Raw genomic sequence first — 24,967 nt, forward strand, 5'->3', positions numbered from 1 at the left:
ACTATAGCTTCAACAGAATAAAAATAAAAACAGCAAACATTCGACATCATATGTAGTGTTTCCAACTTCTTATTCGACCACGATCTAATTGTTAAGTTATAAACAGATAACATAGTTTTTAACATAGTTTTTCATATCTTTATTAATTTTTAAGAAAATCCCGTTAACAGAAATTTAGTGTCGCTTTGAATTACACAAAGCAAAAAAAGTATCAAGAAATACTTTTATTTTTTACATCTGGTAATTATTCATTCAAGTTGTGCTTAAGCATTTCATTAAAATAATAGTATACATTTTTACTTTTCCGACTGCAGCTCTATTGCTGCTGCAGCAACATAGCTATGAAGGGAACGTATAGATCGGAATAAATTTTTAATATTGTGGGGAAGGAGATTGGCGGCAAATGTCGTTGTTTGAAGATTCCCTTACTTAAAAAATATCAAAAAAATTATAAAAGCTTTCGGAAGACGTATTAATGACCTGCATTTTGATTAATATCTCTGAACTGGATCAAAATAAATTATTAAACATTCTCTACATTTGAAGTATTCTGACATCAAACTTTGGACAAATTAAAAACAGGGAAGGGCTAGTTTTCGCCGTTTTTAATATTTAACTTTTTTAAAAAAGGTCAGGAGAGGATATTGAGGAGACCGAGGGGACCACGCCCCTCGAAATCACTTGTGGTAAAAACTGATCCAAGAAAGTCATAGTATTGTTGGCTATATGAGCCGTAGCATTTTCCTGTTGAAACAACGTGTACTCTAGCCGGTCTTTTTTTTTATTTCACCGTCTGTATTTTCGCTCACTGTTCTTTGTGCCGTGAAAAAATATCACGAAGATTCAACCCTCGTATTGCTGGCTCCTGGGTTTACTTAACAATTCATAATATGCTGTTTAAATTGCCATTTAGAGCCTTCTATATCTTATGAGTCGTTAAGTAAACCCAGGATCCTTATTAAACCATCCTACTTTCCCAATCGCTTGAGACACTTCTGCACATCTGAAAATCCGTAAAGGTAGACACAGAGGAATCAGACTATCCAAGAAGTCATAAAACTTTCCATTTTCTACTCCTCCATCTCACTGATTCTAAATGGTTATTTTTAAATAAAAAAAAACAATTTTTTCTCTAATATTCAATATTTGTAACTTTCTCTTCCTTAATATTGTTATTAACTTTTTATTGGAGGAAAAGAAATGTAGCTTATAATCCACAACATAGATGACATATGGATTTCCACCATATCTCAATTGTTTTTACTCTTTTAATCGCATATAAAAAATGAAGGTTTTTGTAATAAAATAATTTCTTTCTAACAAACATTAAAAAGATATAAACGATTAAAAAATAAACTATTTATAATCATATTATAAAATACGGCTGCTAATTTTGAAATTTGTTAATCAAAAAATTTTATATTTATTAATTTTTCAACAAGATATTCGATTCGATTTATATCGAATTTTATTGAAATACCTCGAAGATCTTACAAATCTATGCAATTTACATCTTTTTTAGATGTAAATTTATATTACAGAAACAAAAAAAAAAACGCCGATACACTGTAAACGACTAAGCGTTTCAGGTCATTTGATTAAAGGAAATATTTTTCGTATTTTGATGCGAGAAATCTACTTCCAAAGTTTCTTCCCGTATTTCCGGGATATTCTACAGTACAAATATCTGATTAAAATGTCAAGTATCCATCCGACATTTATTATATTGCTATGCCTAGATGTCATCTGTGATCGGTTAATACTAATCGCAATCGAGTATTTTCGAAGAACTCTTTTGAACGATTTCTAGATTACTATTGGTTCAATAGTGTTTATTCAGTAAATAAGGTTTGTATACTGACGATATATTAAACAAGGTATGTAAATAAAGGAATAAACATCGTTATGCAGTATTTAACTAAATAAAATAATGAGTGACCGATTAACTTTCAGATAATTTTAATTTGTTTAAATATATTTTTCATGTTGTAGAAATACAGACTTTTAAGGTTGCCTGTCTAAGGATTAACTTCTCATCAGGTCTTACATTGATAAGAGAACTTTATCCTTCAACTAAAATATTTAAATGCAGTCGGGGACTCTTAGAATAATTACTACATTCAGAGCTCTTTGATATAGGACAATTACTATTCAGAACCAACCAATTTTACCTGGTGAGAACTTAATCATTAGGCAATTTTAAAAGGCTGCTATTTCTACAACATGAAAAATATATTTAAAAAAATTAAAACTATCTGAAAGTTGATTGGTCACCCGTTACTTTATTTAATTAAATACTGCATAACGATGTTTAGTCCTTTATTTCCATAACTTGTTTTCTTTTTATTAGTTCGATTTATTGTTTTTTTTTTAATTCAATTTATTTTTTTTTTGTATTTTTGGGAGTCGTATTTTTTAATTTTTATAATTATTTTTATTACTTAACACTTCTTTTTACTGATAATTGAGAAAAAATTCACTATTCAAAACTTTTGAATATGACTATCTAACGTACCGAGCCAAATGAGGAAGCTGTAAATATTTCAATTTATTTATTTAATTGGCGTATACCAAGCTAAACTTACAGAGTTCTCAAACGGTTGAGTTCCTCGAGAGACTTTTTAATGTGCGGATCATATAACAGTTTTCTGGGATCCAAATTACAAAACTCACCAATCGTCTCACACGATTCTGTGCTACGTAGGCCATTCGGCAAAGATGTGAACGCTCAGATCTACGACAGTTCTATCTAGGGTAGTCCCTTGTAGTTTATACACCGCCATAGTCCAGCACAATATTAGCGGCAGCATACGCCGTTCCACTTTGCCCTGTCCTCCTAAAGCATCAAATTTGACAGTAGTAAGCTTGATACTCAAGCCGATGCCGACAGCATTACTTTAATCGTTCTGTTCAAACTCTACAAAGACCATTTGTGGGAGCTCGCCGGGCTCGAGTCCTGCTAGCCCATAAGGTGCTAGTACCGAAAGGGCTTCAGCGGACGGTATGAAGGGGATTACGCCGGGAGCACCAGGCTCAAAAAGCTTAATCTCCCTCGGTCAGACCCAGTAATCAATTGAAAACGCCGGTCCAAACGGATACGAACGTAAATCACCAAATCCGTCCAAAAATAAAACTTAAAACCTATAACCGACATTAAAAATTCCTTGAAACACTCTCGATTACAGAATCATACAGCAGCAAGGGACAGAATCCAGGTTCTGCGATTCGTAGGAAGAAATAGTGATACTCCCGCCACTCTTACGTTACGTTACGTTACGCCGGGCTCAAGCTGGTCTCGGCGTAGCGCAGGCCACTCGATTTTTCTGAGTAAATGGGTTAATTTTGTTTATAGTTTGGCTCTATCGTGATTTTGTATTACATTAGCAAATACTTCTTTTGAATTTTGAAAATCGGAAGATCGGTTGCGAAGATATAACATTTCCGAATAACCGTGATCTGTTAGATCGGGAGTGTACCTGATGTATGCAAAAGTTAGCCGTTCGAATTTTGAAAATCGGACGATTTTTTGCAGAGTTATTATAAGAGCACCCCATTGCATCTTCTAAAACTCGTTTGTGATCAATTGATCTAGCCTCGCACGAGGTGCTCGCAACACCTCATCTCTCTAGTCTCACACGCAGTTGCCTTGGGAAGCCCATTATTAAACAGACATTTTTTTAATTTATTTAATATTATTTTATTTTATTTAACGTAAATTTAATCGTATTATTTTTGTAATATTCATTCAATTGATTTGAATAATTCAGTTCAAACCTAGCTAACACAGTGAAAGAGGCTCATAGTTCACAGTTCATAAATTCAATTAATTAAAGTCAGTGCTTTAACTGGAAAATCTCCACTACGCACATACGCGTATACACACACACGCACACACACACACACACACACACATATATATATATATACAACCTATGACGCTTCCGGTAACGTAAGGATTCCAACGCGGGATCATACATCAAAATCGGTTCTGCCGTTCAGCTGCAGTGGAAAAAACAAACATACATACATACACAATAAATACATTACACTCCTTTTTGGGCAGTCCCATACCGTCTCGTGAAACGATTTTCACGAAGCGCATTAAAGGGTACAGAGGGAAAGATTCATCTTTTAATTTAAATTGTTCGTCTCAATAGTAGTTATAGCCGCGTCTCTTAAAAGATGTAAGCGGAGTTACATCTAACAGTGTATGACGGCGGAGTCAAGGTCTCATCTCGAGAAATAGAACAGAATATTCTGTATTCAAACGGTTTGGTGTGTCGATGTATAATATTTCGCTTAGTGAAGAAGGCAGGAGCAGCAAACTCTTTCCTTCATTTTTATTTTCCATCGTTTATTGAATTTTCAGTATTTCATTTTATTTATTTTAATTGTAGGTAATCCTTCTGTATTATTTATTACGTGTATTTTTTAAAATGATTTTGTTCGTTTTGAATTACTTTTATGATCATTATCGATACAAATAAAACGATAAATTATTGATGACGATTGTTAAACGATCTAAACGGGTACTTAGTGATTTATTTTTAAACGGCTGTAGAAATGTTTTACTTAAATAACGACGAGAAAATTTGATGTACTTATTACAATATATTATTCAATATTAAAAATATTAATTAATGATTTTACTTACTGACTACCCTGAGGGTAATATCCGGATCCTGAAGTCGAACATCCCATAGTAACGGAAGAACTTCATCGATTATTTGGGCACGATCCAACCTATCTAACGTTTTCTCGATGCAAGATAACACGTTAAGAACTAATTTTAAATCGCTAGAGTTCTTCTCGTATACTGATTTCATCTTCGGTAACACCATTCTTCTTATCGAAGTTTCATCCAAATATTCTGATACATTAGTAACGGCGACCAGCGCCGCACTCTGTAAAAAAGCAAACAAAAAAATAAAAGAATACCATTTGTAGACTGCAAAAAAAAAATAGTAGCATAAAGCTGTTGGATAAAAGTAATGATACCTTTCCCACTTTTTTCGCGTAAAAATGATTTATATAGCATGTTTTATAATAATTGATGAATTAAACATTAGAGAAATACCGAAGTAACTCTAAAACTCAATAAAAATAACCCATAATACAATAGAGAAAACACACTAACATGCTGTTTTAAACCGGTCATTTTAAACATTCTCCATGTTAACATATTTTACGTATTAAAAATATAAGCATTATTGTTTATAATCATAAATATAATCTTACTAAACCTAACCTACGCTAGTTCGCTCGCTAACCTTGACTAAGTAGCAGTAATGTTTTGATTATGTAAATAATAAATAATTGTAATAATTACTGAATTTATTATTTAAATAATCAAATCATTACTGTTAATTAGTCAAGGTTAGCGAAGCGAGTGTACGTAAAGTGTGGTTAAATAATATTTATAATTTCTCTGCAAATTCTTCCAAATACCCATTAATTTGGAAGAATTCTGCTTCTATTGTACTTTCTTTTTGAAAATGAGGACTCGTCTATTTCCACTGTCATTTCTGGACCACGTAACTTTCTTGGATTTTTAAATAAATGATCAGCACACACCTCTCTCACGTACATTTTCCAATCCGTTAACTCTTCACTTGACATTAACCTAAACTCGCTTCGCTCGCTGACTTTGACTAATATATTAATATGCAAGATATATTAATATGTTTAAAATGACTTTTTTTTGTCGGAGAAATGCCATTTACGCACGCCCATAAATGGGGCAGTGTTGGATTCGCACAGGTTCCGCTACATGTTATTAAGAAAACCCACCGCGTTGGTCTAGTGGTGAACGCGACTTCCCTAATCAGCTGATTTGGAAGTCGAGAGTTCCAGCGTTCAAGTCCTAGTAAAGCCAGTTATTTTTATACGGATTTGAATACTAGATCGTGGATACCGGTGTTCTTTGGTGGTTGAGTTTCGATTAACCACACATCTCAGGAATTGTCCAACTGAGACTGTACACGATTACACTTCATTTACACTCATACATATCATCCTCATTCATCCCCTGAAGTATTATCTGATAGGTAATTACTGGAGGCTAAACAGGTAAAAGAAAGATGTTTTTAAGAGCGTATGTATACCGGCACCATATGTATACCTGCATGTTTAAAATGATTGTGGTATAAAACTGCATGTTGGTTTGTTTTTTCTAAACATACTATATTAAGTAATTTTTGTTAAAAAAGCGAAAATAGAGGGGCACATAAAAATAAAAAAAATACCAAAGTAATTCAAGTTATTTTATGTATCGATGTTTTCTATTTTTCGACCTCTTGGAATAGAAATCATAGAATCAGAGAAAATTAAAATCTGCCAGACACACACACACACACACACACACACACACACACACACACACACACACACACACACACACACACACAGACTGGTAGGCAGGCAGGCAGGCAGGCAGACGACAGACAGAGACAGATAGAGAGAGAGAGAGAGCGAGAGAGAGAGAGAGAAAACTATTTTTCGATTATGCTTTGAGAAGAAGAAGAAACATAGATTGACCGAGGAAAAATTGGATGCCAGAACAGGCCAGTCTAGCCTATGCTACGTAGAAAATATTAATACAGTATATTTGATGATATCAATAAAAACTCCTTCGATTTTTTTTTTTTTTTACTTTTAATGATAAATATTAATTAATTAATTAATTAATAATCGAAGTAAATTTATATACATATATATGGGTTAATGAAATGACAATTATAATAAAATTTAAAGAAACTTCTCGTATTCAGTAATATTTGAAACAACGTATATAGTAACATAACACAACAAAGCTCGGTATAGTGGTTATAATTTGTTTGTGTTAAATAACAAAACACTGAACTGTATTTTAATTGTATTACATGGGATTGAAAGGGTATTTGGTTTTGATACGAGTGGGAGATAGAGGGTTAAAGAGAGACAGAAAGGTTTGACAGGGAGTCGGGAACCGAGTCCGCACGGCAATCTAATAATAAGAGTTGTGTTCGCTCTACACACTACTATGTTGTTTGCAGCAACAGATGCTATAAACGTAAATTACAACAAATTTGGGCGACAATCTAATTTCAAAACTGAATAGCTTTCATCACAGAATTCTCGTATTTCATTCACAATAATTTTACTAAATCAAATTTTTTTTCTTTTTTTTACGTATGATTTCATTATTTATTTTTACTGATCGTATAGTAAAAATGCTTTTAATCGGATAATTCTAAAAGAACAAGAAAATAAATCATGTTCTTTTTTTCATTAAATTTGTTCATTAACCAAGATATTTCTTTAAACAAGTTACAAAACATTAATTTTTTCTTCATACAAAGGCTACGATATGTTTTCATTAATCAATATGAGACAGAAGTCCAATATCAAATACGGTTGGTGATGTGAATAAAAAATAGCAGTTGCTAACACTAAGCTATTTTTAAGTAATTCAAAGTTTTGTGCGAATAAAAAACTATTTACAATTAATCTTAGCATCAACTTGATTTTTCTAGATTTCTAATAACTACATAAAAAACAAAGTGAATAAAAACATACTTGATTTTAATTTAAATGACTAGATTTTTTAAGTATCACAGAAGGTATGCTTATTTTTTTATTAGTACAAACTACGGCAATGTTCTGTAATATACGTAACAGAAAAGTGTATAGCGAACGAAATAAAATAGATAAGAAAAAGTTCCTGAGTTTTTAAAATGAGAATATCAATTTTTTAACAACCAAATACTGCCAAAAAAAAAAAATAAATAAATAAATAAAAAATAAACACTCGGTGATGCTCTTTCATCCAGACGGCTGAAAAACTTTCCGAGACTTTACTGAACACCGGATTTTCATTCGCTTTAACGTCGATTGTTTTTTTACGGCAGATTTAATATTATTTAACTTTTTTAACTGCACGGTTTATCAAAAGCATTTGAGTACAAATCCTGTGATTATTTCTCAGGCTTATTTCTTTGACGATATCACTCCGAGCAACTTAACATCAAATATTATTTTATTTTTTGATCATAATTTTACAAAAAAATCCCTATCTGCCTTTTATCTACTATCTCTTCTTCTGATGATGTCATTTTCAAATAACAATAAAATATCAAATTCCGATTCTTCTTTCCGAAAGATGATCGGTGCAAATGATATCAAATTAAGATTATTTCATGTTAAGTAGCAATCAAACGAAAGCGATATAACACGTCAGTGTGATCACGTGTGATTAATAGCAAATGTAGCAACAACTAGATATAAAGCAAACTTAGTAGTTACTAAGTATAGTTAAAGAAATAGTTAAAGTTAATAGTTATAGTTTAAGCTAAAGAAAACTAAGTATAGTTGTTAATTAAGTCTTTCCGGGTGATACTAAATCGAATTCCGGCCGATTAAAATCGGATTTGAATACTACTAGATCGTAGAAACCGGTGTTCTTTGGCGATTGGGTTTCAATTAAATCACACATCTCAGGAACGGTCGATCTGAAACCGTACAAGACTACACCTCATTTACATTCATACATAGGACTAGATATAGTCGGTCGGACTAAATACTACATAATAGTCGGAGTCATACAAGTATGACTTTTAGCATGTTTTAATTTACCTCATTTTGACCAATCGCTGAAATGACAACTAACATTAGTCACTAACTTTTTAACTTTATTCACTCTACTGATAGGATTTATATTTAATTTGGTACTCTTCTATTGTTTCTACTTTCCCCCTCTTCTCACGTGAATTAAAGAAAAATAGTTTTCATCCTTTGGTTTCAACATTTACGGAAAATTGAATATTTTTTGAAGTAGATTTCAGTAACGAACAGATAATGTTCCGATAAATTTCCAGTGATAGAAATATTTTCCCGGATGAAGTGTAGGGGTTAGTCGGGATAACAGGCATGTTACCTATGGGATCACGCCTCATCTTGACCACCCTGGACATTCATGAATCAGGCCCCTTCTTTGTTCCCATTTAGTCATTGCTAAAAAAAAAAAAAAAAACTATGCTTTTATATCTCGAAACCAGGACTTAATAGTACATTTAGTAAATTCAATTTTATTATACAAGCACAACGGGGTCAGGATATTAGATATGTTACTGGCGGGATCTGTCGATTACCTTGACGCCCAAGAAACCGATATACTTTCCTAAATCGTTAACAGGAAGATCTTTTGTATTAAAAGTGGATAAAAACAACAAAATTACTGTCGGTGAGTATACAACCCCTATGATCACTTGGGAACTTCATACCGCTAAGACCAAATAAAGAGATATTTCGTAGGTTTTACCTTTATATAGCTCCTCGACTCTACAACACTGTACCCCCATGTAATTTAAATATAGTATTAAACTATGACTATTAGGAGGTAGAAGAATTCTGTTACTTGAGAAGTAGAAGTACTAAAGATGGACAAAGCAGGAGCTAAAATATTAGTTTTTATTAACATCAAAGATTGATACAATTATTAATTCAACAATCTTACTTGAAATATTAGCATAGAGTAAACGTCCCTTTATTACTATTTAAATAAATGTAAGTCTTATATCTATGTAACATTTAAAAAAAAATTATTATGATGTAACCATCAACAAAATGAAGACAAAAGCGAATAATCAGATGTTTCACCAAACCTAATGTGGATACCATAGAACTTGTACGCCTATTAAATTACATATACGCACTTTTTTTTTAAATGAAATGTACGTAAAATTTTATTTCAATAATAACTTCCGATATTTCTTCATTTTTTTTAAATTGCTGTTATTGAACTATTATTTACTGTGAAGATTATTTTACAATCAGAGGTTAATAACTATTAATAAATCAATATATTTAAATTAAAAAAAAAAGTTAAAAAAAGAAAAAGAAGATGAAGTCTGATTCGAACTGATGTGCCTTTCCCTTCTAAGATCCAAATATTTCATTAATTAAAATTTTATTTGGCTATACCTCTGGGACCAATGAAAATAAGTACCACTTACGATATATTGTTGAAAAGTTTTCAATGAGGGATTATTATTGCAGTTAAGAAAAAGTTAAAAATCCAAATGTTTTGGATTTTAGGCCTTTTTGGACACTTAAGGTCCAATTGATGGCAATCTAAAAGGGAGGTGCCCTACTAGATGTTACAACAACCTTAATTCAAAATTTCAACATACTACGGCCAATCGTTTTTGAGTTATGCGAGATAAATACGTACGTACAGACGTCACGCTGAAACTAGTCAAAATGGACTCAGGGATGATCAGAATTGATATATCCGTTGAAATTTGAAAACCGAAATATTTTGCGATCACAATACTTCCTTTACTTCGTATAAGGAAGTAAAAAACACCCGTTTTCTTTCCAATTTTAATAATTATATCGACCGCTGTAGGTAGCAGTTAAAAAGAAAAATGAGTGACTTACAGTATAAACACTGTAATAAATAAATGTAACTTGTCTCAAGCGGATTCATCATGGTATAAAATAAATCTGCTGTCTTCACGAGTATATCGCCGTTTTATGGTGTTTTAGTCAAGACATTTTAACATTATATTCGGTATTATTGTTTAGTTGTAACCTGAGTTATTAGCAATTAGGTTAGGATTTTGTGAACAAATAGTATTGTTAATTGGAATTTAAATTATCAGTTTTGAGTTATCGATCGAACAGTATGTGTGATTCGTGTAGGAAACGTTCATTAAGGATCTACCAGGGTGGGTTGTGTATTTTATCTGATACTACTGTGTTTAATCTAACGATCTTGTTTAAACAAATAGCTTACGATAACACTGTAACAAACGAACTGAAACGTACTAAAACAATATTACTGTCGATCGTCCACGCCTCGAGTTCATTCTAGGCGAGCGTACAAAGTTTATTAAAATTCAACCGTTAAATTATTTTAAGAAGTTGAAACAACTTTGACGGTGATTATAAAATAATCCACCGGATTTTTCTTATTTCTCAAAACTCTGAGGTTAGTAAAAAAAAATCGGGTTAAAGATTTCTGTATGTATGAACAGTTATTTACAGTTTATTTTTAGATGTTGGGAAGGACAGAATATAATAAAGTGATTAAATGTTTAAGGAAAACGGGATGTAAATTCTAGACGAGTAGAAATTTACGATCTGTATAATAAACAAGCAACAGTGATAAAAATAAACGGAAAATATGGGATAGCTCTGATTCAGAAGAGTAAGGCGTATATATTGGGTTTGAACTAAACTTAAGAAAAGCGAAAAATTAATGGTAAATTTTAGACGGACTAAATACTTAAAAATAGAAAATAAAAATTCCCAATTAATTTTACATTCCCGACTAAAGCTCTATTGTTGCTGCAGCAATATAGCTTAAAAAGGAAAAAATAGCGATCGGCCAAAATTCTGAGAATTTTGGCCGATCTAAAAATCAGAAAGACTAGGCACCACCTCCATACGGCCTAGAAGTCCGAGGTTTTCTTGATACTCTATTCCTAGGTCGGTGAATCGATCGTGAAGGTCCAATTGCATGGTCTTCTTGCTTCCAGATTTGACTTCGCTAATTTTTTTTCTTGTGGGGTTTGATTAAAGATCGGGTTTATGTACCACCTTTGCCCATCTTGCTAAGCTAAGACTTCGAATTAACGCCGCAGCTGCAGATGTAACGCCCGACTTAATGGCTACAATCTGGAATTTAATCGACTTCAGGTGGGATGTTTGTCGCATTACATATGGAAGCCATATCGAACCAAAGTAATTATTGAGTGACAAACTTGATGTATATTTCTATGATATGAGACCTCAAGCAAATCTGTTTTAAATGGTTTTAAATTTGTGAATTCCTTTTTGAATCACCCGGTATAAAGTGAATTTTATATTAATGTCGTTAGATGCTCTTTTAAACACATTAAACAAATTATTTTTTCTAAAGTTTTAATGAAATTTCGTCATGCCGATCAATAAATTTATTTTTAAAGATGGGATTCTAATATATAACACCAGGAGATATTAATATAGGTATTCGAATACAGTCTTTTATAAGAACAGTATTCAAAAAATACGCAAAAGTAAAGAATAAAATATATAGCTTATTTAGCAAGTAGCCGTACATTTAAATTAAAACAACATGTGACACAAGTATATACATACGAGTATATATACACACAACACACACTAACATACTGGTATTTATAAAAAGAGTAAGTAATATTCTTCATCTGACAACGACAGAAATGAATCAAGTAACAAATTATCCCTGAAAAGAAAAAAATGAATAAGAGTGAGAGAGAAGGATGAATTAAGTAGAGATGGAAAGAGAATAAAATTGAAAGAGAGAAAAAGAGGGATAAAGTTAGTAACAGATAAAATGAGAGGTACGTAGAAAGAAAAAAATCATATGTTTATTTATTTGTAAGAGAGAAAAATAGAAGAAAAGACCTTTTTCATTAGAGAATACGCATGCTATATATTTAAATTGTCAATGCCAATTAAACTGTATATATATATATAAAAATAAAATTATATATATATATATATATATATATATAATTTTCAGTAAAAATGAAAAACTTGTTTCTTAAGTTTCAAGATTACTCAGATTAATCGATTATACTTAAGCATAGATTTAGAACATCTTATTATAATTTTATTTACTCAATGTTTTTTTATTAAATTGTTAAACGTATCATTCCATTGTCTTTTATTATGGCTGTATTATAATTTAATATCGCGTACTACGTAATTAATTATTTATTATAGAAATTGATGCGAGTAGAATTTAATCTTGTTTTAAGCAAGTGGAACGGAAGATTTTTGCCTTATAAATATCATCAACACGTGGGGTTTTTTGGTGACCTTTAAGCAGGTCCTGTCACCACTATTGTCTACATCTGTTTCTGTCCCATGCTTTTCTTTTCATCTCACCATAGCCATCATTTCCCTTTATATCAATTATTAACTTCAGCCTCTTTCTTTGTCTTCATTTTTCACTTTCAACGGAGCCTTCATGAACTGTGTTTATTATTCCTTTTCCCGTAATTATAAGTTCGACCCAGTAAATATAATATTTACAAAAACAGATAGCTACGATATTGTTCCCGGCATTTCCTTTGAATGTTTAATTTCGACTTTTTTTGAAGTTATAAAGTTCATTTGATCTGGCGCAGTTGTCTAGATCAAATTATTACTTTGAAATTACTTATAGATATTTATAATAGAAAGCAAAAGCAGATGATTATTTCTTTTATTGATTTCAAAAAAGCGTACGATTGCATACGTAGTCCTTCGATATTAAAAATTTTGAGAAATCTCGGATTGGTCCTAAATTGGTAAATATGATCGGTTTAACATTGACAAATACAAAATCTAAAGTGAAGTTTCGTGGTGAATTTTCCGAACCTTTTTACATAAAATCCGGACTGAGACAAGGCGACGGACTTTCGCCTTTATTATTTAATTGTGCACTAGAATTTCTGATGCGCGAATGGTTTAAAATTAATCCTAAAACTATTCACATAGGATACAAAAGAGATAACTTAAATTTAAATTGCCTAGGATTTGCCGACGACTAAGCTTTATTAGCTAATAGTATCGCAGAAGCCAGAATACAAATAACAAGTATAGAAGAACTTGCGAATAAAATTGGACTTAAACTTTCTTAAGAAAAGACTAAAATGATGGCTATAGATCCTTTAGTTATTAATTTTGTGAATATTAATGGAAACAAAGTAGAACTTGTAGAAAAATTTAAATATCTTGGAGAGATCATTACTTGTAATTGTAACGAAAAACAAAATTGGACTGAAAGACTTATTAAATTATTTAAAGTGCTACAAATAACCAAAAATACTTACAACAAAAAAATCGCTCTCGATTAACACTAAAATTAGACATTACAAAACTGTGGTTAAACCGGTAATTACTTACGCGAGCCAGACTTTATTTAGATTAAATAAGAAAAATAGGACTGAACCTTTGCTCAAAGTTGAACGCAGGATTCTTAGAACCTGCATAAACAAAAAATATAAACACGAAAATCAGTACAGATTATCGCCTAATAAATTTCTGTACAAAAACTTGGAATCCTTAATTGATACTATGAAAAAGAAGCGAATTTCTTTCTGCGCACACTTGTTAAGATTACCGCAGGATAGGATTACTAAGAGAATTATCGATCGATTTTGGTCTTTAAAAATCCACCATTATGGATCAAAGAAATTAAAGAAGACAAGCAAGAATTAAATTTGACTTACGAAGATTTACTTAATAAATCCGAAAAATTAAAATTTGTTATTAAAGATCCGAATACCGACTTTAAAGTAAGAACTTTTAATTATACTAAAAGGGTTTATTCAGAAGAGGATCGTAATGCAAGATCGTTAAGAATGACTAAATATTGGGAGAAAGTAAAAGCTAAGAACTTAAAGGCCAAAAGATCGGCAAAAAAGACTTGAATTATTCTGACTAAAGTGGTCCTTTGCGGCCTTAAAAGTAAAAAAAAAAAAAAAAAACAGTTCAATATTACATATAAAATAATTTATTTTAAATGTAATAGTTACAGGTAATTAAAAAAATTATACAAAATAATGAAACATAAAAAACGCAGTTTGAACATCAAAATATTTTTTTAAAGCTACGCGTAATAAATATTTTAAATAAATTTATTTATCTGAAAAGAAAAAAAAAATAAGCCGAAGACCAACTTGTTAAGACTGGGGAGGTAAAATATTATGTATTGTATTATAGTTATGGATAATAAGTGAATTATACTCTTTTAAAATGTATTTACCATTTCTGTAATTAAAGAAAATCGAGATAGAAAACGTATAGAGGAGTATGTCAGTATTATTATTTTAAGAATATAAATCCCTGAAAAAAAAATAGTACCATTATTAGGCTTGTACTCGTATTATTAACTATGTTCCCTTGTACGAGATATATTTTGTATTCATACGTTCATTTTTTTTTGCAAACTACATTCGTTCAACTGGTAATCCATCTTGCAAAGTGGTTATTGCCGCTGTCAGTAGGCGCGCTCTGACGCGAGCGGGTGTTGTGGTAACTAGTGTTACCTAGTACTTAGTGTGGTAACTAGTGTGGTCTAGTAAATTTAGACCAGTAGTGTGTATGGTGTGGACAGGAAAGTCGGCATAGCTCTTTCCCTTTACGAGTCATACGAAAATGATTTTTTTATACCAGTACCTATACAGTCCACTTAAACCGTTACGTTATGACCGTTCTCAGAGAGTAAATTATATTCCTGTTGTAAAGATTAAATTCATTTTCATACTAGCCGGTCAGGGCTCGCTTCGCTCGCCCACAGACCCTCAACGCGTTCGTATCCTCATGTTTGTGAGAATATTATGCATTTTACAAATATTTATTAAAGAAAAAAAAGATTAGTAATTAACTTAATTATAATTCTGTTGCCATGGTGACAGAAATATAATGAAGTAAAAGGATTTAAATTTACCTATTATATATATAAATCGTATCAAGAAGCATGGTGCTTCTATGCTTCTTTATTTTCATAAAAAATTTCAAAAAACTTGTCTGCAAAGGTTTTTTTAACAAAATTAAAAAAAAAATTATAATAAATGTTAATGTAAACAACGTACACAATAGAATTTATTACAAGTTGTTAAATTTTTTCCGCTAGATGGTAGCGCTCAATAGTGGCTGCGCGCAGCCGCCCGACGCACCACTGGTTCGATCTGCGCCAGTAGCGGCTAAAATAAAAATGTTAGCACATACAACAAAAAAACCAACGCACCATGAATTTTTATTGGAGATATTATTATACCCCACCGGGCTGGCCTAGTGGTTAACTCGTGATCCTTAATCAGCTGTTTAACAGCTGATTTTTAAAATCGAGGTTTTTGAAATTCAAATCCTAGTTAAAGTTAGTTGCTTTTTTACGGATTTGAATACAAAACAATGGAAACCGGTGTCTTTTGATGGGTGAGGTTCAAATAACGATACATCTCAGGAATGGTCGGCCTGAGTCTGTAGACCTCAAGATTACACCTCATTTACACGTCATACATATAATCCTCATCCCATTGGGCTATGAGAGGGGGAGGTTGCTTATTGTACACTAGTTGAACCGATTGCAACGTATACATTGGAAAAATAAAATATTGATATTACGTCATGAAATTGTGAAATGACCAAGACTGAGAAGAGGAAAGACTGAAAATAAATGTAATTCAGTAAAATATATTGATTTAAATTAAAAACTATATTTTATTAAGGAAATTGAATAATAAAACATTTGTATATATGTTATAAAATTTCTGATTTAAAATTCATGAAAAAAATTATTTTAGAGATCGTAAAAAGTAATTTTTATTAGGAATTTATTAATGTAAAAGACTATTTTCACCGCCTTTAATAGCTGAGTAGGTAACGTCTTAGGATTTCGTCGGAAAGTCCGGGTTCGAATCCCGGTCAGGCATGGTGTCTTTTCATCGGCTACCAATTTCCACCCGGCTAACTACCATAGCTGTTGATGCCCGCTCTTTAATAACAAAAAAAAATATTTTCTAGAATTCTTTTTATTTTTGTTTCGATCTATTTTCCTCATTCTTCTGTCCGTCTAAGGCATACTATAGAACTGACACAATGACAAGATACGTTTCTCTGGTAAAGGTTTTACTCGGGTAAAATTTTATAAGATACCTTTTGAATCTTGTTATCCAAATCAAAGTCTATTTCTTAGTCTTTATTTTTAAGGTAAGATTCGTGACGTACTAATAACGCTTACTCTGATTTTCGGAAGAACCGGTTGTCAAGATCACAACGGTTGAGTAATAAGCTGTGCTTTGAGGTACGAATAAAAATCTGAAAAATCATAGTCCAATCATCGGTCGGGTCCTGATATGACACACCCCATCATATCTTAATTGAAAATTTGGAATGAAAATTTTGAAAATTTCTTTTGCCGTGATAAGTTTTCTGTTTAGAGAAAAATAATAAAAAATGTTTAAAATAAGTTTAAAAAGCAAAAAAAAAGTTGTTTAATATTTTTATTTATTTCCAGTTTTTATTGGGCAAACTAATCACGCAAAAGTAAAGTTTTCATTATCGGGAAAAAACTACCTTTCGAGGTATATAAAACAATATATTTAATTCAACAACCAGTGTATTTAATTCCCAACCACTCATCCAATTTTTGATCAGTTTTTTAATAAACTCAAAACAAGTGATTAAAAAAAAATTATAATTCGTAAAATAATAAATACAACAATTTAAAAAAAAAAACTTTTTGAGATATCTAATCTTAAACTTGATTCTACAAAATTAAAACTAAACACACATTAGCTGACTCCGCGGGCAGATCCCGTGGTCTTTCATCGGAGATCCCGGGTTTGAAACCCAGTCATGTATGACATTTTTTATACGCTACAAAATTTCCATTTAATATTTCCAAGCATAAGCTTCGAGCTTATGTGGTGAATTAATCATCCAGAAAAAAGAAAAGAAAATTTCATTACGTCGACAGAAAAATGAAAATATTATAAAATCTATGAAAGGAGTTTAACGTGGTTTTTGGTGAACCTAATATTCACTATTCAGAATTAATCAATCTTTATATATAAAAATGTTAAGTTCGTTTGTGTACGCTTCAAAAACTCAAAATGTTCTGCACCGATTGAGCTCAAATTTTAGCACGATATATAACCCGCGTCAAAGATTGTTTTTATCTATTTTTCGCATCAGTCACATACCCGCGAACACGAGAAAACAGTTTTTTTAACGGTCAGCTGTGTACCAGTGACCGCGCCATCTGCCGGAAGCGAGTGGAACACTCGCCATACTAGCTAACGACAATCGCAGTCACATGTGAAACAATACCTGTTCCCAATTACATTGTTTATTAACAAAAAAAAAAAAACGTATCCACTTGCATCTGATTCAGATTATTATACAATCTGAATTAAATATTCACTTTAATCGAGGTATTTTTGTGTGATCGTGTCGTGATTGAGCTGCGCCTTTCACCGAGTTCTGAATTTATTAGAAAACGACCAACAGTGGGATATATGTATTAATGACGCGTGCAACACTGCACATCCAATCTAAATTCGCGCATTATTCGCAATTGTATTGACCGCTTGCTTCCCCTCATCACCCACAGAGTTATGGGAAAAATATCGATCACATATGGCTGAGGATATTTTGCATAGAGTACGCCTAGAAAATACCAATATGACCATGGAATTTACAGAAGGCATTTACAACAAAGCATTGATAAATATTGAAGATAAGTGCTTAGCTATTGCAAATAAAGTTCTTAGTCAATCGGGAATGCCAGCACCCACCCGAGCTGAGATTGCTTCATTTGATGTGGATTTACGCCGTGAACAGAGTTACAACATTGGTGATCTTCAGTCATATGTTCAATCTAACATTCCCAAATTAACGCGTGAACAGAAAGGCATTTATGATCGCATAATGCAAATGATAAATGACGGAGTTGGGGGGGACCTTCTTCTTGGATGCGCCAGGAGAAACTGGGAAAACATTCCTCATTAGATTGATTCTAACAACAGTTCGATAAAAAAATGACAATTATCCTGTTGCGGAATATTAATCAGCCAAAACTCTGCAACGGCACGCGACTTGCAGTTAAGAAATTGATGAATAACGTAGTGGAAGCAACGATTTTAACGGGGCCTTTCAAAGGTGAAGATGTCCTCATTCCTCGAATACCCATAATCCCGACCGATACACCATTTTAATTTAAAAGATTGCAATTCCCAATTCGATTGGCATTTGCAGTCACAATCAATAAAGCTCAAGGTCAATCTTTAGAATTGTGTGGTTTAGATTTAGATGCGGATTGCTTCTCACATGGGCAACTGTATGTTGCGTGTTCCCGAGTCGGCAGACCAGATAGCCTTTATATCTACGTAGACAGTGGAAAAACAAAAAAAAATATTGTATATCCAGAAGTATTGCAAAATTAAACTTCTATGAAATTAAACTTCTATGCTTTGTTTTGTTTCTCATTTCTCATCAATGCAACCACAATGTGCCACAGCGAAGCGTGGCGGGTAGAGCTAGTTATTTAAAATTAACAACACAAAATTAAATGAAATAAGTGTATAATTGAAGTTAGAATGATACGGGTGCCTGTATTAAGCGAATATAAGGAGTAAATTACAAACGAAAGTGTAAAAACAGAAGGTTAAAACAATATGGAGACCGTGGAAACTGGCAATGGATTTATTAAAGTGAAAAATGGGTAGGATATGTGACCTTGAAAGAATTCTTTAATAAAAATGGCTTCATCGGAGGGAAATCTGGATGCGTATTATTGACAGTCCGACCGGAATATCCTGGAGCAGGAAATCAACTAAGAAAGAATAATAATGTAAAATTATTAACGTTAATTGTGAAAATAATAATTTTAAATCGTTTCAATTAATAATTTTATTTGAAATACAAAACTACACTTTTATCTTTCAGTCACAACAATTCTAAATTTCTTTCACAAATAAGAATTTGGCGCCATAGATATTTCGTCGGTTAGGGAGACCTAAAATCATCAAGATCTATCTTTGAAATGTGTCATTCATGATTATGACCATTAGAATTTAAAAAAAAAAATAATTTACGTTGAACCATTGTTGTTGTGTAAGTTTTTTTACAAATTAAATAAATATTTAAATATCACTTTACGTGAACGACGTGTGCAAATGTCGCGTTTGTGTGTGGTTTTATGTGTTTGTTGATTGCGTGTATACGTATATGCTTGTTTTTTAGTTTTTCATTTTATCTTGATGTGATGACTAACTCCATTGAGTCATTTTTTGAGGTTGATACAGAGTTCCTGAAAAGCGTTAAAAGTAAATAGATATCATATGAAGAATTTACGTAGACGGTGATAATTTATTAAATTAATTATCACTTGTGATCTGAATATGTTAAGATGAATTTTAAATATATATTATAATGTTTTATTTTATATTATTAAATAATCTATCCATTCCTAAAACGATATGCTCGTATGCATAATTATGAATCGACTTGAATAAAATATTTATGTATGTATGTATGGAAAATTAAGCCAAAGAAATGTATGAAAGATCAATTAATAATATTAATCAGTGAATTCATTAATTACCCTGATGATAAATAATAGTTAATTAATTAAAATCTTTTTTTCAATAATAAAGGTTACTATTTATTAAAATGATGATTTGAATTTGAAATACTGAATACTTATATATATATATATATTGTGAAGTTTTTTTGGGGGTTGGGATTGCTTCGTTACCAGAACAATAATTAACTGGATCGCACATAAATTCATTCATTAATTTACGTAAACACGTCGGGCAAAGCTGTTGTTTTATATTTGTCCCAGTGATTAATGAAAGGTAAAGCGATAAATGTGTTCAATTATTTAAAATAAAACAATGTCTGTTATGTGGGATGGTTTATTTTATTGAATACACAAAAACGAATAAATACAAGCACACACAGTACTTACAGAAACGATTCAAAATTCATGTGAAAGTGCATTTAAATAACAACAAATTAGGTCTGGTTCGAATGAATTAAATACTAATTAATCGAGTGGTAAGATCAGCGTACATGGTTTTATTTCTATTCATAATAATGAGCAAGTGCACTGAAAAAAACCGACCTAAAAATAATAACAATTTTTTTTCAATTCTTCTTTAAATTTTAACTTTTGGAAATCGAAATCGAATTGAAAATAATTGACCGAATTAATCCTTAAATTGATAGCGACTTCAAAAACTATTGTAAAATAAGAACAGCTTTCCTTTTCTCCTCAGGAGCAGCTATATTGTACAAGAAATGGAAAAAAGAGAATTGGTTTGAGAATCTCACAATTTTCACGCTCGTTTTTAGACTTATTTTCATTAAGGATCATTTCCGTGCATCGCTGAGAACTGGATACAAGAATGAAACGAACACAAACCAAACTTATTCATCAACTCAAGATCCCTGAGTCGTTCAGGCTAGTTTTTTTATTATTCTCGGTTCGAAGTTTTTCAGCAGTATTTATGAGATGTTTTTATAGGAATGTTCTACAAAGATTACTTCCAAGATACTTGAACACTGGAATTTAAATTCAGTATTTTTGACTTCTAGCAAGATTTTATAACCGTTATATTATTAAGATGGAAATATAAAACCTCAATTTTGTCATATTTGGACATAGTTTTCAATTTTTGAAATATCTATTAAGGATTTTTAAATCGTTCTAAATCTACTCAGTTATTTTCAGATCTCTTTGTGTGTAGTTATTATTAATTTATCATTATAAGTGAAAATTCTAGCAGTTTAGGTAAATCTTTAATATAAAAGTTAAAGTTAGGAGTATGAGAACTGATACTTTTGATTGGCAGATTATTCTTTAGCTGTCTTGGATAACAGAATTTATTATCGATGAACACTTGAAAACTCTGATTAGTTAAAATATAATCTATGAGCTGCATAACTGCAAGGGAAAGTTTTAAGAAGTATCAAGAAATAAATGTTTTTCCATATCGTTACATATACCGAGGTGATATCGTCAAATACAACGGGTGAGTAGTGCGATAAAGTTAAACGATCTTTGCTGAGTTTTGGGAAACCCAATGACTTAATTTTATTTAAATTTCTTTGATAAGTTCCCGGTTTCTAAGATATTTGTATTGGCAGGAAAGCGTCTCCTCTATGCAGGTACTGCGATCTTGAAGATACCGTTGAGCACATCATCTACCAATGCCAACGGTGGAATGTGGTCAAACAAGATGTCGGGTTAAGTTGGCTTTCGCCGGAAGAAACAGTTCCATACATGTTGATAGGAAGAGCGGGATGGGGCAAGGCATTACACCTAGCAACAAGTATCCTGAAAACTAAAGCGAGAGAAGTTAGAGAATGGGATAGAGCCTGATTTAGGACCCAGATCAGTAAGAGGACTGAAGATCACCCAGCAAGGAATCAGAGTTGCATATAAAAGACATGAGACTCAGGCGAAGAAAGTGACCAGAGGGTGAAGGGGCGAAGGACAGCCCCCTGTGGAGCCGTCGTGCGTCTGCACTTGTGCGGATGGGCGATGGTGATGAAGTACGGGGACTCTGGACCCCTGGACCTTAAAGGCACCTCCTGGGTCCTCTCAATGCTTAACTGCAGGACCGGCCCCGGAGGGCAAGAAGCGGTCAGGTGGAGTTTTAATCGGTAGGGGGCGGGTACACATAGGTTCTTAATAACATCTAGCCCAACCCGTGCCAGTCCGACACTCCCCCATTTATGGGGGGTGCGTAAATGGCATTTCTCAGACTCATCTATAAAAAAAAGATGTGTATTAGCAAGCCAAACGTTTTGTTGTTACATTTCCTGAACAAATAAGATTTCTGGACATTTTCGTCCATCTCTTCTTTGACCGTCTTTTTATTGCCTTAAAGTACTTAATCCTCTGGGAAGGTTTAAGAAAATAGTGCCTACGGTTCTACGGTTTTTAAATTTCTGCTTTTCCCTTATATTTATCAGTGGATTTTTTTGTTTTTTTTTTGTGGGCAAAATCGCTTTGGCGTTAGCATCGCCAAAAAAAAAATAAATAAATAAAAAAAAAGCGTAAAACTAAAAACGTAAAATTTAATTAAAAATAAAAATAACTTAATAAAGTCCAAATGGGATGCAAAGGTAACTTGGTTAATAGGAAGCCTAAAGAATTAACATAAAATATTAAAATGCTAAAACTAATAACGCAAATAAAATATCACTAAAAACCTAAAAACTAATATCACAGTGGGAAACGTGATAAGGTAAAATTTATTTAAAAGGAAACAAAGTAAAAAAAATATATAAAATTTAAATAGGCATCGATAAATACAAGGAAGTCCGAGAGGGGTGTAAAAGGTCCCTTCTCGGATACAGAATAAAAAATAAAAAATCAAAAAAATCATAACAATTAAATGAAAAACAAATACGTTAAAATAATTCTCCTACACTAGAAAAAAAAATATATACCACAATTTTAAATCTTGTGTAAAACATTAACACTTCGTAAAAATTAGAACACCTGGTCTAAAACTTCCTTATTATTGTTCAGAATTTGACGAATGTTTCTATGTAATTTAAATTTATGACACAACGCCGCATTTATCAGTGGAATTGGAGTTATTTGGATGAGTAGTCCAGATATTCGGGTCGTAAGATAAGATGATACGCATTCTATGTTTGAAGGAGGAGTCCCAGCTTTTGTAACCCATTTTTTCCAGCTAGAAGTGGTTTAATCTAATCCTGTTTTCTATTCTTATTTTTCTCTATTCTGGCACAACCCGATCTCTGGATAATGTCATCAGATATGTGTGTACTCGCCCTTGATATTCTTTGTAAAAGTTATCACATTCAGAATTCAAGTCTGGAATGGACCCCTTTATGAAAACTCTACGGTAATTGTAGAAAGGACCAATTTTTAAAAATATTAAATCGTTTTTAAATCACGCGGGAACCACCTGCATCAAGATATTTAAAGTAGGAATTACAGTTTTCGTGATTTAAGATTTCGTCCGAAAGCGGCATTGAATTTATGATCGGGATTTGTATTCCGAAATATATATCTTACAAAATTTTATAATTCTTATAGGTTTCTAAAAGAAAATTATTTTTTGATTAAATCTTATTTAGTTTTTTTATAATGAAAATTATTAAATTGATAAGGGCTTCATCATGAACTTTTGAAAAATGACAGTCTTATCCGAATAATATTATTTTACGGACCTCCCGCTTTCCCCTTAATAATCTATAGACTACTTCTCCTAATACCTTTATCTAAATTTTTAAAAACAATATATCTACGTGCAACCGAATTATGATTAATAAATAAAGAACTAATTTCCATTCATTTTTAAAGTTGTTCTTAAAAACTTAGCTCTTTAACAAAAAATAAGAAAACTTTTAACAGATTTATAATTTTTTAAAGTAATAAAAATAAGTAGTAAAATAGATTACTATTTCACAAATCGGTAGGAGGAAGGAAAATATTTTTGGGTCAATGAACTAAGTCCTCTCAGGTTACGTGATAGAGCATACAAATTCATAGAGTAAAATATAAAATTCATAGCAGCGGTAATTTATTTAAGATTTTAATCCTTAGCTATTCAGGGTACCTAAAAACGTCAAGAAAGATTTTTTGGTGATAAGGTAAAGTAAAACTAATTAATTATGAAAAATGTTTATAATTAAAATAATTTTTCCTCTAATTGGGAGAAAGTACACGTTTAACTTACTGTTTATAAGCTTTTATACGTTTAACGTATTCATAATATTAATTGAAACAACGACTAGAAGTGGTTTGTTATTCGTACAAGAAGCATTAATACAAATTTAGGGCATAAACACACGGCTTGGACATCTAATATAAATTCCATTAGTAAAATCAGCAGTTGTGAGTTAAACTTGAAGTACAATTTGAGACTTGTTAAATGAAAATACAATTCGAATTTAACTTAGATTATTTAAAATAAATTATACGATAAATTAATAAAAAAAAGTATGCTTATAATAAGCATGAAAATAAATTGAGTTTTTAAAATAATTATATCACCACGTGAAAAATAGGATTTTAAACTTTAAAGTTTTAAAATTGATTTTGGAAGAAAACTAAATAATTTGAACCTATCATTAGGTAGTCAAATAGAATAGTTTATTCTAAACTATTCTTATTCAAATATCCTAATAATTAATAAAATATTCTAATAATTTATTCAAAAGTATAAATGATTGTTTCTCGTTTTTATGATAAATTTCAACTTAAAATCGATATATAGTGTTATAAAAACAAAAAATATTTAAGAATTTAAATAATTTAAATTAAGGCGTACTTTAACTGAATTTAAAATAATATTTAGCTAAATATACAGCTGATTCAGGAGGAAAAAGGAAATTAATTTGGAAACTGATTCTATGCTTGAAATAAGGAAAAAATTTCATACAAACGTATGTTCGAAACGCTTTCTTTCAAGTTACG

At 31.6% G+C, this 24,967-nt stretch overlaps 1 protein-coding gene across 1 annotated transcript in view; it reads right to left on the reverse strand.

Annotated features, from left to right (window-relative positions):
* Positions 1-24,967, reverse strand: part of bma (SCY1-like protein bma) — an 823,269-nt gene that overhangs the window by 63,464 nt on the left and 734,838 nt on the right. The window contains exon 10 of the mRNA XM_075374176.1: positions 4,655-4,904. Within this exon, the coding sequence (XP_075230291.1) occupies positions 4,655-4,904 (250 nt within the window). The remainder of the gene's footprint in view (positions 1-4,654; positions 4,905-24,967) is intronic.

Source organism: Lycorma delicatula, chromosome 8 (assembly GCF_047948215.1).
Source record: "Lycorma delicatula isolate Av1 chromosome 8, ASM4794821v1, whole genome shotgun sequence".
NCBI lineage: Eukaryota > Metazoa > Arthropoda > Insecta > Hemiptera > Fulgoridae > Lycorma > Lycorma delicatula.